Genomic DNA, 14,507 nt, shown 5'->3' on the forward strand with positions numbered 1-14,507 from the left:
AGGACTCCGGGGTTCTCTCCCAGGGTCGGGGGGTGAAGGGGGCCTAGTGGGTTGTGGGGTGGGGGCTGGGAGCCAGGACTCCTGGGTTCTCTCCCAGGGTCGGGGTGGGGTTTTCCCTCTGGATTGAGACATGCTAGAGGCAGAGCGAGGGGAGCTGCTTTGATGGCTGTCTGTCTCCATGGAAACGTCGCAAGGCGATGGAGAGAAGCCAGGCCCCAGGCCTGCTGGGGGGCGGGGGGAAGGGCTGGGGCTGGAGTGGGGGTAGCCCGGCTGGCGGAGGGTGGGGGCAGCCAGGCCTGCAGGAGGGCACTTGAGGTATGTGGGTCGGGGGGTCTGGTCCCCAAGGCACATGGCGGGGGGGCAGGATATTTGCACGGCATTTGCACGGGTGGGGAGGTTAGTGGCTGGAGGGGGGGCAGGACTGAGCTGTCATGGGGGGTGCAGGGGGGGCTGTACTGTCACTGGAGAAGTCTTAGGTGTCTTGAGTGGGGGGCAGAGGCCAAAGCCAGTGGGGGGAGGAGAGGCAGGGGTGCTGGTGGGGGTGGAGGGGTGCATGGGTCAGTTATAATCCCCCCAGGCCCAGCTGGGGTGGAAAATGAGCCTCTGAATTGCACTCGGGGACCCGGGGGGGCATAGAGTGAACTGGGGGCGCGAGGGGTCAGGGCTGCCTGTCTGTCCGTATGCACGGCCCTCCCTCCGTCCATCCCTCCCTCTGTCAATCCATCCTCCCTCCCTCCCTCCCTCCCTCCCTCTCACCCTGCGCCCTGTGTCTGCCCCTCCGCCCCTGTGCGCACCCCCCCATCATCCCTCTGTCCCTCCCTCCCTCCATCCATCCCTCCTCTGTTCCTCCCTCCATCCATCCTCCCTCCCTCTCACCCTGCGCCCTGTGTCTGCCCCTCCGCCCCTGTGCGCACCCCCCCTCCATCATCCCTCTGTCCCTCCCTCCCTCCATCCATCCCTCCTCTGTTCCTCCCTCCATCCATCCTCCCTCCCTCTCACCCTGCGCCCTGTGTCTGCCCCTCCGCCCCTGTGCGCACCCCCCCTCCATCATCCCTCTGTCCCTCCCTCCCTCCATCCCCCATCATCCCTCTGTCCCTCCCTCTATCCATCCCTCCATCCATCCTCCCTACCTCTATCCATCCCTCCATCCATCGTCCATCCCTCCCTGCACCCTGTGTCTGTCCCGCCGCCCTGTGCGCACCCCTCCATCCATCCTCCCTCCATCCTCCCTCCATCCACCCTCCATCCCTGCACCCTGTATCTGCCCCTCCGCCCCTGTGCGCACCCCCCTCCATCATCCCTCTGTCCCTTCCTCCATCCATCCATCCCTCCATCCACCCTCCATCCCTGCACCCTGTATCTGCCCCTCCGCCCCTGTGCGCACCCCCCTCCATCATCCCTCTGTCCCTTCCTCTATCCATCCCTCCATCCATCCCTCCTCTGTTCCTCCCTCCATCCATCCTCCCTCCCTCTATCCATCATCCATCCCTCCCTGCGCCCTGTGTCTGCCCCTCCGCCCCTGTGCACATCCATCCCTCCAGCCTCCAGCCATCCCTCCATCCCTGCACCCTGTGTCTGTCCCGCCGCCCTGTGCGCACCCCTCCATCCATCCTTCCCTCCGTCCATCCTCCATCCACCCTCCATCCCTGCACCCTGTATCTGCCCCTCCGCCCCTGTGCGCACCCCCCCTCCATCATCCCTCTGTCCCTCCCTCCCTCCATCCCCCATCATCCCTCTGTCCCTCCCTCTATCCATCCCTCCATCCATCCTCCCTCCCTCCATCCATCCCTCCTCTGTTCCTCCCTCCATCCATCCTCCCTCCCTCCATCCATCCATCCCTCCCTCCAACCCTGCACTCTGTGTCTGTCCCTCCGCCCCTGTGCGCACCCCTCCCTCTGTCCCTTCCCGCACCCATCTCTCTATTCCTCTGTTTACATGGAGCCGTCCTATCGCGCTCCCCCCCCCCATCCTATGTCTGTCTGTGTCTGTCTGTGCATGTATCTAATCGTCTCTCCCGTTTACACACCCTGACGTCCATCCCCAGGATCCTTCCCAGGGACGTTCCCATGGGGTGGGGCTGCGGACACCGTTCTGAGCTGTGCCTGGCTGGGCTGAGTGCTGGGAGATACGAGTCTGAGATCCCCAGAATGTTACCTCAGTGCCGGGCGAGGGGTCCCCGTGTACCCAGCCCCCACCCCAGAGGGGCCGTGTCCCAGCGCCGGGTGAGGGGTCCCCGTGTACCCAGCCCCCACCCCAGAGGGGCTGCGTCCCAGCGCCGGGCGAGGGGTCCCCGCGCACCCAGCCCCCACCCCAGAGGGGCCGCGTCCCAGCGCCGGGCGAGGGGTCCCCGTGTACCCAGCCCCCACCCCCAGAGGGGCTGCGTCCCAGTGCCGGGCGAGGGGTCCCCGTGTACCCAGCCCCCACCCCCAGAGGGGCTGCGTCCCAGTGCCGGGCGAGGGGTCCCCGCGCACCCAGCCCCCACCCCCAGAGGGGCCGCGTCCCAGCGCCGGGCGTGGGGTTCCCGTGTACCCAGCCCCCACCCCAGAGGGGCCGCGTCCCAGTGCCGGGCGTGGGGTTCCCGTGTACCCAGCCCTGTGTCCCTCCCCAGAGGGGCCGCGTTCCAGCGCCGGGCGAGGGGTCCCCGCGCACCCAGCCCCCACCCCAGAGGGGCCGCGTCCCAGCGCCGGGCGAGGGGTCCCCGTGTACCCAGCCCCCACCCCAGTGGGGCCGCGTCCCAGCACCGGGCGTGGGGTCCCCGTGTACCCAGCCCCCCTCCCCCCAGTGGGGCCGCGTCCCAGCGCCGGGCGAGGGGTCCCCGCGTACCCAGCCCCCACCCCAGAGGGGCCGCGTCCCAGCGCCGGGCGTGGGGTCCCCGTGTACCCAGCCCCCACCCCAGAGGGGCCGCGTCCCAGCGCCGGGCGTGGGGTCCCCGTGTACCCAGCCCCCCTCCCCCCAGTGGGGCCGCGTCCCAGCGCCGGGCGAGGGGTCCCCGCGCACCCAGCCCCCACCCCAGAGGGGCCGCGTCCCAGCGCCGGGCGAGGGGTCCCCGTGTACCCAGCCCCCACCCCAGAGGGGCCGCGTCCCAGTGCCGGGCGAGGGGTCCCCGCGTACCCAGCCCCCACCCCAGAGGGGCCGCGTCCCAGCGCCGGGCGAGGGGTCCCCGCGCACCCAGCCCCCACCCCAGAGGGGCCGCGTCCCAGCGCCGGGCGAGGGGTCCCCGTGTACCCAGCCCCCACCCCCAGAGGGGCTGCGTCCCAGTGCCGGGCGAGGGGTCCCCGTGTACCCAGCCCCCACCCCCAGAGGGGCTGCGTCCCAGTGCCGGGCGAGGGGTCCCCGCGCACCCAGCCCCCACCCCCAGAGGGGCCGCGTCCCAGCGCCGGGCGTGGGGTTCCCGTGTACCCAGCCCCCACCCCAGAGGGGCCGCGTCCCAGTGCCGGGCGTGGGGTTCCCGTGTACCCAGCCCTGTGTCCCTCCCCAGAGGGGCCGCGTTCCAGCGCCGGGCGAGGGGTCCCCGCGCACCCAGCCCCCACCCCAGAGGGGCCGCGTCCCAGCGCCGGGCGAGGGGTCCCCGTGTACCCAGCCCCCACCCCAGTGGGGCCGCGTCCCAGCACCGGGCGTGGGGTCCCCGTGTACCCAGCCCCCCTCCCCCCATTGGGGCCGCGTCCCAGCGCCGGGCGAGGGGTCCCCGCGTACCCAGCCCCCACCCCAGAGGGGCCGCGTCCCAGCGCCGGGCGAGGGGTCCCCGCGCACCCAGCCCCCACCCCAGAGGGGCCGCGTCCCAGTGCCGGGCGTGGGGTTCCCGTGTACCCAGCCCTGTGTCCCTCCCCAGAGGGGCCGCGTTCCAGCGCCGGGCGAGGGGTCCCCGCGCACCCAGCCCCCACCCCAGAGGGGCCGCGTCCCAGCGCCGGGCGTGGGGTCCCCGTGTACCCAGCCCCCACCCCAGAGGGGCCGCGTCCCAGCGCCGGGCGTGGGGTCCCCGTGTACCCAGCCCCCCTCCCCCCAGTGGGGCCGCGTCCCAGCGCCGGGCGAGGGGTCCCCGCGTACCCAGCCCCCACCCCAGAGGGGCCGTGTCCCAGCGCCGGGCGAGGGGTCCCCGCGCACCCAGCCCCCACCCCAGAGGGGCCGCGTCCCAGCGCCGGGCGAGGGGTCCCCGTGTACCCAGCCCCCACTCCAGAGGGGCCGTGTCCCAGTGCCGGGTCCCCGTGTACCCAGCCCCCACCCCAGAGGGGCCGTGTCCCAGTGCCGGGTCCCCGTGTACCCAGCCCCCACCCCAGAGGGGCCGCGTCCCAGCGCCGGGCGAGGGGTCCCCGTGCACCCAGCCCCCACCCCAGAGGCAGGTGTCTTTCGGCGGGGGAAGCGGAGTTTGGGCCCAGGGCTCTGACCGCTCCGATTCCTCCGTCCTTCCCGGGCTAATTTTAGCCAGTGGCGGGAGCGAGGAAAGTGGGGCAGATGTCCCAGGGCGTGGGGGGGGGGGCGGGACTCGGGGAGGGGCTGCTCCAGATTGCCGGGCCCCAGGCGCTGAGCGGAACTGGGACAAGGATCCACAAAGTCACTCGCCAGGACTGAGGGGACTGGGGGGGGGGGGTCAGGGAGAGGTGAAGGGGGGCAGGGGAGAGCAGAGGGGGACGGGTTTATGGCTCAGTGCATGGGTCTGTGTCGGGGAGGGCAGCCTGCCCCCCATGCTGACCCCCCCCATCTCTCTCTCTGCCCCCCACCAGCTGGCCTGTGATGCGGGACGATGCCCCGGAGCCCCGGGTCCAGCGAGGAGGAGAGGGTCTCGGAGTATCCCGAGGGGGAGTCGGACTCCGAAAGCTCCCGCGACGGCCCCCCCGGCGCTAGCCCCGGCCCCCTGGACCGCAGGACCCAGGGGCCCCCCATGTCGGTGCCCGACGACGCCCGCTTCAGTATGATGGTCTTTCGGATCGGCATCCCCGACCTGCACCAGACGGTGAGGGGGGGGGCTTGGCTGGGGGGGGCTCCCCAACCTGCTCCCGACGACAGGGATATGGGGGGGACATCCCTGGCCTGCATCCCCTGGTGATGGGCGGGGGGAAGGAGCTAGAGAGGAGGGTCCTCCATGGAAAATGCCCCTTTCTCTTTACCCCACAATAGGGGGTGGGTGGGGGGAGAATTACCCCAGCTCCTCCTCCCCCTGACTAGCCCCCTCCCCCCAGCCTCCCCCTCCCCCATCTCCACCTTCCTTCTGTCCTTATGGCTCCTTTATCCCCTCCCCCGCCCATTCTCCGCTCCCCTCCCCCCATTCCCTGGGGGGGTCATTAGCGGAACTGGATGAATCCCGAGCTCAGCAGGATCTGGAGCAAACTCACCCCCCCCCCTTAGCTGAGAATTCAGGGCACTGAGCCAGTGTCAGCTGACCCCCCCCCCCCCCGCGGGGCCCTTTGATCTGGGGCTGGGGGGGGGCAGCTGTAGTGCAGGGGAGCTGTGCCCCCTGCAGGTGCCTGCCCCCCTTCCCCCCTCCCCATGGGCACCTGCCCCCCATTGTCTGTCATGTGCCCCCCCGCTTGGGTCTTGTCTCCGACTCCCCCCTCCCGCACAGGCAGGGGGTGGGCCCCATTCTTGTCCCGGGCACTGGGGGGGGGGTCCCGACCCCCAAATCCGTCCCCCTCTCTGCTCACGGGCGCACCATGGAAACGGTTGCTATGGATCACCCATTGTCATCTCCCTGGCGACGGGTCCGGTCCTGCTGGCACTGCCGGTTGCCTAGGCCCCTGCCTGAGCCTGGCGGGGAGGCATCCGTGGGGGGGCTGGGACAGGCTCCCACTAGGGGGCCTCAGCTGTAGGGAATGGGGTGGGGTCCCAGCAGGGGGGCGCTTCCCTCACAGTCAGCACCGGGCGAGGGGTCCCCCTGTAAACCGTCCCACCCCAGAGAGGCCACGTCCCAGCGCCGGGTGAGGGGTCCCCGTATACCCATCCCCCGCGCCCCACCCCAGAGGGGCTGCGTTCCAGTACCAGGCAAGGGGTCCCCGTGTACCCATCCCCCACGCCCCACCCCAGAGGGGCTGCGTCTCAGCGCTGGGCGAGGGGTCCCCATATAACCAGCTCCACACCCCAGATGGGCTGCATCTCAGTGCCAGGTGAGGGGTCACTATATATGCAGCCCCTGTGCCTCACCCCAGAGGGGCTGCATCCCAGCGCAGGGCAAGGGATCCCCATATACACAGCCCCCACACCCCACCCCAGAGCCAGCTGCATCTCAGTGCAGGGCGAGGGAGCCCCATATACGCAGCCCCTGTGCCCCACCCCAGAGCCAGCCGCATCTCAGTGCAGGGAGAGGGAGCCCCATATACGCAGCCCCTGTGCCCCACCCCAGAGCCAGCCGCATCTCAGTGCAGGGCGAGGGAGCCCCATATACGCAGCCCCTGTGCCCCACCCCAGAGCCAGCCGCATCTCAGCACCAGGTGAGGGATCCCCGTATAATCAGCTCCTCACTGCAAAGGGGCCGCGGCCCAGCACCAACGAGGGGTCCCAGTGAGGGGCCGCTTCCCGGAGCCGGGGGAGGGGTCCCCATCTAAGCAGCCCCCACCCCAGAGGTGGTCGCATTGCCGTGCTCCACACCGCCCCCCCCCCGCGGACTCAGGCCTCCCTGCCCACTCTCTCCCCCCCCCGCCAGAAATGCCTGCGGTTCAACCCCGACGCGGCCATCTGGGTGGCCAAGCAGCAGATCCTCTGCACTCTGAACGAGAGCCTGAAGGACGTGCTGAACTACGGGCTCTTCCAGCCGGCCACCAACGGGCGGGACGCCAAGTTCCTGGACGAGGAGCGGCTGCTGCGTGACTACCCCCAGAGCTTCGAGAAGGGCGTGCCCTACCTCGAGGTGCCCCGCCCCGCCGGGGCAGCGGGGGGAGGCCTCCGGGCACAAGGGGGAGGGGCTAGGTGGGCAGGGGAGGGGCTACAGGAGCAAGGGGAGGGGCTTGATGGGCAGGGGAGGGGCTACAGGTGCAAGGGGAGGGGCTTGGTCGGCAGGGGAGGGGCTCTGGGCACAAGGGGGAGAGGCTTTGTGGGAGGGGGCGGGGCTCTGGGCACAAGGGGGCGGGGCTCTGTGGGAGGGGGCGGGGCTCTGGGCACAAGGGGGCGGGGCTCTGGGCACAAGGGGGAGAGGCTTTGTGGGAGGGGGCGGGGCTCTGGGCACAAGGGGGCGGGGCTCTGGGCACAAGGGGGAGAGGCTTTGTGGGAGGAGGCGGGGCTCTGGGCACAAGGGGGCGGGGCTCTGGGGTCACAGGGTCAGAATCTCCAGCTGAGGTGACCCCCCCGTTTCCCCTCTTCCCCCCCCCCCCCAGTTCCGCTACAAGACCCGGGTTTACAAACAGACCAACCTGGACGAGAAGCAGCTGGCGAAATTGCACACCAAGGTGAGTGGCCTGGCCCCGGCCCCTGGCCCCGCCCCCCTGGCCCCATACCTGGCCACGCCCCACGGTGCCCCACCCCCGGTCTCACCTTTCCCTGCGCCTCAGTGTCCCCCCCCCCAGCATTCCCCCTCCCTGCCCCCCACTCACCTCTGTCCGCCCCAGCTTGGTACCAGGGCTGGCGGCCTGGTACCGACCGTGCTGACCCGGCACTGCCCTCTGTCGTCACCCAGCCGCCGTCCTGAGAACCGGGTCCCCCCAACGCCCCCCCAGTCTCTCACCTGTCCCTGCTCCCCCACCCCCACCCCACAGACTGGCCTGAAGAAGTTCCTGGAGTACGTGCAGCACGGGGCAGCGGAGAAGGTGGCGCGGCTTCTGGACAAGGGTCTAGACCCCAACTACCACGACTCGGACACGGGGGGTGAGTGTAGGGATCGGGGCCGGGTGCAGGGAGGGGGCGGGGGCTTTCTTCATCCCGCCCTCCCTGCCTCGGCGGTGACGCCCACCCTGTGCTCCTCCCCTGCAGAGACCCCCCTGACGCTGGCAGCCCAGCTAGAGGGGACTGTCGACGTGATCCGGCTGCTCTGCCTCGGGGGTGCGCACATTGATTTCCGGGCACGGGACGGAGCCACCGCGCTGCACCGGGCAGTGTGCACCCGGCGCTACGCGGCCCTGACGGTACAGAACCCGCCACGTCCCCTCACCGCGCTGCACCGGGGCGGCCTGCACCCGGCGCTGGGGGGCCCAGAGCGGGATGAGTGTGGCTGAAGGATCTGTGCGGAGAGCAGGTGCCGTGTGGATGGAACTGTGTGGTGGCTGCAGCATGCAGTGGGCAGGTTGTTGCAGTGGCCGTTGCAGTGCATGTGCAGTACATGAGTGCAGTGTGCATACACACAGTGTGCGGTGGGCAGGTCGTTGCTGTGTGCGTTGTTGCGGTGTGTGTGCAGTACACAGATGCTGTGTGTGCACACAGTGTGCGGTGGGCAGGTTGTTGCAGTGTGCATTGTTGCGGTGTGTGTGCAGTACACAGGTGCTGTGTGTGCAGTACACAGGTGCTGTGTGCGCACACAGTGTGCAGTACACAGGTGCAGTGTGTGCACACAGTGTGCAGTACACAGGTGCAGTGTGTGCACGCCCAGCGTGCGGTGGGCAGGTTGTTGCAGTGTGCGTTGTTGCGGGGTGTGTGCAGTACACAGGTGCAGTGTGCGCACGCCCAGCGTGCGGTGGGCAGGTTGTTGCAGTGTGCGTCATTGCGGTGTGCCCGCAGTGTGGACGAAGCAGATGTGTGCAGCGTGTGATGGTGCAGGGAGTGTTGGTCTGTGTGTGTGTGTGTTTGTGTATTATTGCGGAGCACCCATTCTGCTCTAGCTAAGGCGGGCAAGCTGTTTCTGTTTCAATGATGACTCTTCTTAGTGCTCTCAAATCTGCACGCTTACTCGGGTGCCCTGGTAACGTGCTGTGCCTTGGGGGGGGGGGTGTCTGCAGACACAGTCCCCTGGAAACACCCCAGCATTTCTTCAGGTCGAGAGATTCTACCAGTATGATTTACACCCAGGCAGTCGTTGTGGAGGTTGCGTAGGCACGAACTGTACCATGGCATTTCCTGGCTGTCAGAGGTTTGAGTGTCACTGCGTTTGTTGCTCTGGACTCAGCCAACCAGGGCTCTGCATTAACCGAGTCCTTTTTGTCTTGGAATAAAGTATGACATGGCGGGCACGCAGTGCGCATGCAGTGCAGTGTGGGCCGGCACAGTGGGCATGCAGTGACAGCGAATCGCGTGTGCAATGCTGCGTGTGCAGTGTGTATGCAGGGTGTGCGGGTTGTGCGCAGTGTGGGATGGATGTGCCATGAGTGCTGCCAGTGGGCAGGCAGCGAATAGTGGGTTTTGTGCGACCCATCCCCTGTCGTCCAGTCCCAGCTCCTGGCAGTCAGGAGTTTAGGGACACCCAGAGCACGGACTCGCCCCCCTGACCGTCTTGGCTAATCGCCATTGGTGCATCTACCCTCCGTGAATGTATCTTTGAACCCCAGTTCTGCTTTTGGCCTTCACCACTGTCACGGACTCACAGATCCCCCCGTGCGGTCCGTGGGGGGTGCCCCCTTCAGTGCGACAGCCCTACATGTAGTGTAGTGTACACTAATGTAGTGTACACTACACTACATTGCATGCAGTGTAGTGTATGCAATGCATGTTGTGGGTGTGCAGTGCGCTATGGGCTGGCAACTGGGCATGTAGTGTCAGCAGTGTGTGCTGTGCAGTGAACATGCAGTGAACATAGTGTGTGCTGGCGCAGTGCGTATGCAGTGCGTGCTGACGCAGCAGGCATGTAATGAATGCAGTGGGTGCTGACGCAGCGCGTATGCTGTGTGCGCTGCACAATGGGCACACAACAAATGCAGTGCTTGCTGACTCAGAGGGCACGCAGCAAATACAGTGTGCGCTGTGCAGTGAGCGATGAGGCAGTGGGCATGCAGAGAATGCACTGGATGCTGTGCAGTGCGTGTTCAGTGCACTGCACGGTGTGTGTCACGTACGCTGATGCAGTGGGCGTACAGTGTCTGCAGTGTGCCTGGGTGGACATTGCCACCCCATCTCACCCCCCCCCCCCACATCTTTGCTCCTCGCCTCCCCAGGCGTTGCTGGACCTCGGGGGCTCCCCGAACTACAAGGACCGTCGGGGCCTCACCCCCCTGTACCACACAGCCATGGTGGGGGGCGACCCACGCTGCTGCGAGCTGCTGCTCTACAACCAAGCCCACATCGGCACCATGGACGAGAACGGCTGGCAGGAGATCCACCAGGTCAGAGCCCGCAGACGGGGACACCCCCTTCCCTGCAAAGACAAGCCGAGACAGGGAACCCCGCGAGCGACCCATCCCGTCGTCCAGTCCCAGCTCCTGGCAGTCAGGAGTTTAGGGACACCCAGAGCACGGACTCGCCCCCCTGACCGTCTTGGCTAATCGCCATTGGTGCATCTACCCTCCGTGAATGTATCTTTGAACCCCAGTTCTGCTTTTGGCCTTCACCACTGTCACGGACTCACAGATCCCCCCGTGCGGTGCGTGGGGGGGTGCCCCCTTCAGTGCGACAGCCCTTCTCGGGGGGCCGCTCTCCCCCGGGGTCCGGCCCCTCCACCTCCTGGAGCCGCCCCTCCCTGAGCCTCAGCGCGTCTGTCTCTGCCATGGGCCCCTCGGGGAGTCCCCTCGCTCCAGACCCCTGGGCCTCCTCCCCCCCCCCGAAGGGGCCGATGCCCCCCCCACCCCCCACCCTGTTCTCTAGCCCGGAGCGACTCAGCCAGCGTAACACAGGAGGGTTATTGAGCGTTGAACCCAGCACAGGAAACTCTCCAGCCTCAGGCCTGGCCCCCCTCAGCCCAGCACGTCCCAGTCCCCCTGCAGCCAGGGGGGCTCTGCCTGCCCCCCCTCCAGCCCCGAGCCCCCCTGCTCCCAGCTGGGCATCTGATACCCCCGGCCCCAAGCCCCCCTCTGTCCATTGTCTTCTCTCCAGGGAAACAGGGTTGTAAACAGGACGGCCTGGGTCTCCTCTCCTCTCTGCCCTCCTCTGGCTGGAACCGGCTGATCAGGTCACCAGGGTCCTCTCTCCGCAGCCCATTGTCCTCCCCCTGGCCAGAACCGGCTGTGACTCCTGAGCTGGGTCTCCATCCTCCAGGCCATCGGCCGGGGTCCCAAGTTCCCCTCCCTCTGCATGCAACCCACTGGAAAACCCAGAAAAACCCAGAATCCCCCCCCCCACTTCGTCACAACCACATCCCCTGGCGAGGAGTTCCACAGGTTGACTGTGCGTTGCGTGAAGAACTACCCACTTCTCGGTTTGTTTTAAACCGGCCGCCTGTCAATTTCATCGGGTGACCCCTCATTTGTGTGTTACGCAAATGGGGGTAAATAACACTTCTCTACTCCCTTTCTCCACGCCAGTCACCATTTTATAGATCTCTGCTGTATCCCCCCCGTTAACTGTCTCTTTTCACGTGGACGCCGTTCCGTACCCTTAGTAATTTTTGTTACCCTTCTTTACTTTTCCAATTCCGATGTATCTTTTTTGAGATGGGGCGACCAGAACTGCACGCAATATTCAAGATGTGGGCGGACCACAGATTTATATAGAGGCATTATGATCTTTTCTGTCTTATTATCTATCCCTTTTCTAATGGTTCCTAACAATCTGTTCCCTTGTCTGTCTGCCGCTGCACTTTGAGCAGACGTTTGCAGAGAACTCTCCACGATGACTCCCCGATCTCTTTCTTGAGTGGTAACAGCTAATTTAGACCCCATCATTTTGGATGCGGAGTTGGGATTCTGTTTTCCACCGTGCGTTACTTTGCATCTATCAACACTGAATTTCATCTGCCATTTTCTTGCCCGGTCACTCAGTTTTGTGAGATCTCTTTGTAGCTTTTCGCAGGCTGCCTGGGACTTAACGATCGTGAGTAGTTATGGGCTGCAAACTTTGCCCGTTTTTCCTGTTCATTTATGAGTACGTTAAACAGCACTGGTCCCAGTACAGATCATTGACCCGCCCCACACTATTTACCTCTCTCCACTGTGAAAACTGATTCTTTCCCCTTTCCTATCCTTTAACCAGTGTCTGATCTGTGAGAGGAACTTCCCCCTTATCCCAGGACAGCTCACTTTGCTTAAGAGCCTTCGGTGAGGGACCTTGTCACAGGCTCTCTGAAAATCTAAGTACACTATATCCACTGGATCACCCTTGTCCACGTATTCATTGACCCCTTCAAAGAATTCTAATAGATTGGTGAGGCGCGATTTCCCGTTACAAAAGCTGTGTTGACTCTTCCCCAACAAATCATGGTCATCCGTGTGTCTGATCATTCTGTTCTTTACTAGAGTTTTTACCAGTTTGCTACTGAAGTCAGGCTTAATGGCCTGTCATTGCCAGGATCGCCTCTGGAGCCTTTTAAAAAAATTGGTGTTACATTAGCTGTCCTCCAGTGACCTGGTAGAGAGGCTGATTGGTTACATCCCATAATCCATACTTCTGCTGTTTCATAGTTGACTTCCTTACGAACTCTTGGGTGATTCCTGTCCAATCCCGGTGACTTGTTACTGGAATTGTTCCAAAACGTCCTCTATCGACACCTCAATCTGGGACGGTTCCTCAGATTTGTCACCTAAAAAGCCTGGCTCAGGTGTGGGAATCTCCCTCACACCCTCTGCAGTGAAGAGCGACGCAAAGAATTCATTTAGCTTCTCTGCAACGGGCCTTGTCTTCCTTGCGTGCTCCATCAGCACCTCGATTGTCCAGGCTTCCCGCTTCCGATGTACTTACAGCACTGTGTGTGTGCGTGTGTGTGTGTTGGCAATTGCTTTCAGCTTCTGTCTTGGCCTGATTATACTTCGACAACTGACTTGACACAGAGTTTATGTTCGTTTTCCTTTTCCTCAGGAAGATTTGACTTCCAATTTTTAAAAGCTGTCTCTAATCGCCTCTCTTACTTTGATGTTTAGCCAGGGTGGCATTTTTTGGTCCTCCTACTGTCTCTTGAATGTGGGGTGTATATATAGTGTGAGCCTGTATTACGGTGGTTTTAAAAGGTTCCCATGCAGTTTGCAGGCATTTCACTCCTGCGACTGTACTTTTTAATTTTCATGTTAATACTGCGGTGGGTTTTTTCTGGTGTTTCCCCCTCCACCTCTCGAGGATGTGAAATGTAACCGTGTTATGGGCGCTATTACTGAGCAGTTCAGCTGCATTCACCTCTTGGAGCAGAGGCTGTGCACCACTTGGGACTAAATCAAGAATCGCCTCCCCCCTTGTGGGTCCCAGGACTCACCCGATGAGGACACCCCCCACCTCCCAAAAAGAGACCCTCTCAGCCAGACCCCCGCATGAGAACCCAGCCAGCCAGACCCCCTGCAATGGTGCCACATCCCCCCCCCCACCAGTAGGATCACCCCCATGACGAGGACCTCCCTCTGATAGGAACCCCTGCCCCCCCCCCACTCCGGACCCCACATCGTTTCAGGAACCCCAGCCCACATTCACCCACCCCTTGGCCTGGAGCTGCCCGGCCCATGTGGGGAAAGGGGGGCGGGGTGTGACCCATTCAACGCCCCCCACACCTCTGTTGACATGTGTCTGTCTTGCCTCCCAGGCCTGCCAGCACGGGCACTCCCAGCATCTGGAACATCTGCTCTTCTACGGGGCCGAGCCGGGAGCCCAGAACGCCTCCGGCAACACGGCGCTGCACGTTTGTGCCCTCTACAACAAGGTGCGTGTGTGAGACCGTGCCCGTCCCCCCACTGCACAACCCCCCCCCCCGGCTGTCCTCTCCCCCTCGGAACACACCCCCTCTCACCCCACGTCCTCCTGCAGGAAAGCTGCGCCCGGATCCTGCTCTACCGGGGGGCCGACAAAGAGATTAAGAACAACAGTGGCCAGACGCCTTTCCAGGTGTGTGTGTGTGTGTGGTGGGGGGCAGGATGAGGGGGTGGGCAGTGGGGTGCAGAACGGAGGGTACACAGCATGGTGCAGAGGGAGGTTGTGGGGCAGGGTGCCTGGCTTGAGGGGTGCAGGGGGGGTATTTGGGGGGACATGTAAGGGGGGGAAGCTCTGATCCATTCCCCCCCCCATGGTCCCCCCCCCAGGTGGCTGTGATTGCTGGGAACTTCGAGCTGGGGGAGCTGATCAAGAACCACCGGGACGCTGATGTGGGTGAGTCGGGGGGGGGGGGGTCCCAGCATTCAGCCACCGCCCATGCCCCCACCCCAGGGAGAGCCCCACCCCCCAGAGCCCCCTCTGTGGAGAGCCCCCCAATGTTAAAAAATCAGGTGCCGCACCCCGGCCGTCAGGGGACAATGGGAAACCCAAGATATGAGAGGGGGAGGGAGGGGCCTGTTTTGATGTTTGACCCCCCCCCCCCCGCAGGTGGGCGGTCAAATGTATCGGGTAGGGGGATCTCGACCCCCTGCTGTGGGAGACCTCCCCCCACATCTGCCCCTCCCCTGCTCAGCAAATCACTCTGCCCTCACCCAGCCCCCCACCCGTTCCGCCCCCCCAAATTCTGTTCCTGTCCCCAGTTCCGCCCCCCCCAGCCCCCCCTTAATACTGCTCCTGCCTCCATGGCCACCCCACAACTCTGCCCCCCCCCAGCCCCACCTTCC

The 14,507-nt window shown here is 64.9% G+C and overlaps 1 protein-coding gene across 3 annotated transcripts in view; it reads left to right on the forward strand.

The window, feature by feature from the left end:
- Nucleotides 1–274: 274 nt before the first annotated feature.
- The window catches only part of SHANK1 (SH3 and multiple ankyrin repeat domains 1), a 34,720-nt gene continuing 20,487 nt past the window's right edge, over nt 275–14,507 (forward strand). For 2 of the 3 annotated variants that reach the window (XM_044989029.1, XR_006573759.1), the window contains exons 1-10: nt 275–315; nt 4,719–4,948; nt 6,632–6,835; nt 7,299–7,370; nt 7,677–7,785; nt 7,891–8,042; nt 9,999–10,166; nt 13,499–13,615; nt 13,720–13,797; nt 13,992–14,058. In XM_044989029.1, coding sequence (XP_044844964.1) covers nt 4,739–4,948; nt 6,632–6,835; nt 7,299–7,370; nt 7,677–7,785; nt 7,891–8,042; nt 9,999–10,166; nt 13,499–13,615; nt 13,720–13,797; nt 13,992–14,058 — 1,177 coding nt within the window. In that variant the 5' untranslated portion in view covers nt 275–315; nt 4,719–4,738. Of the gene's footprint in view, nt 316–4,707; nt 4,949–6,631; nt 6,836–7,298; nt 7,371–7,676; nt 7,786–7,890; nt 8,043–9,998; nt 10,167–13,498; nt 13,616–13,719; nt 13,798–13,991; nt 14,059–14,507 lie in introns of those variants that run through there. The other variant, XM_044989030.1, reaches the window with a different exon arrangement.

This window comes from Mauremys mutica, chromosome 15, assembly GCF_020497125.1.
Source record: "Mauremys mutica isolate MM-2020 ecotype Southern chromosome 15, ASM2049712v1, whole genome shotgun sequence".
Lineage (NCBI taxonomy): Eukaryota > Metazoa > Chordata > Testudines > Geoemydidae > Mauremys > Mauremys mutica.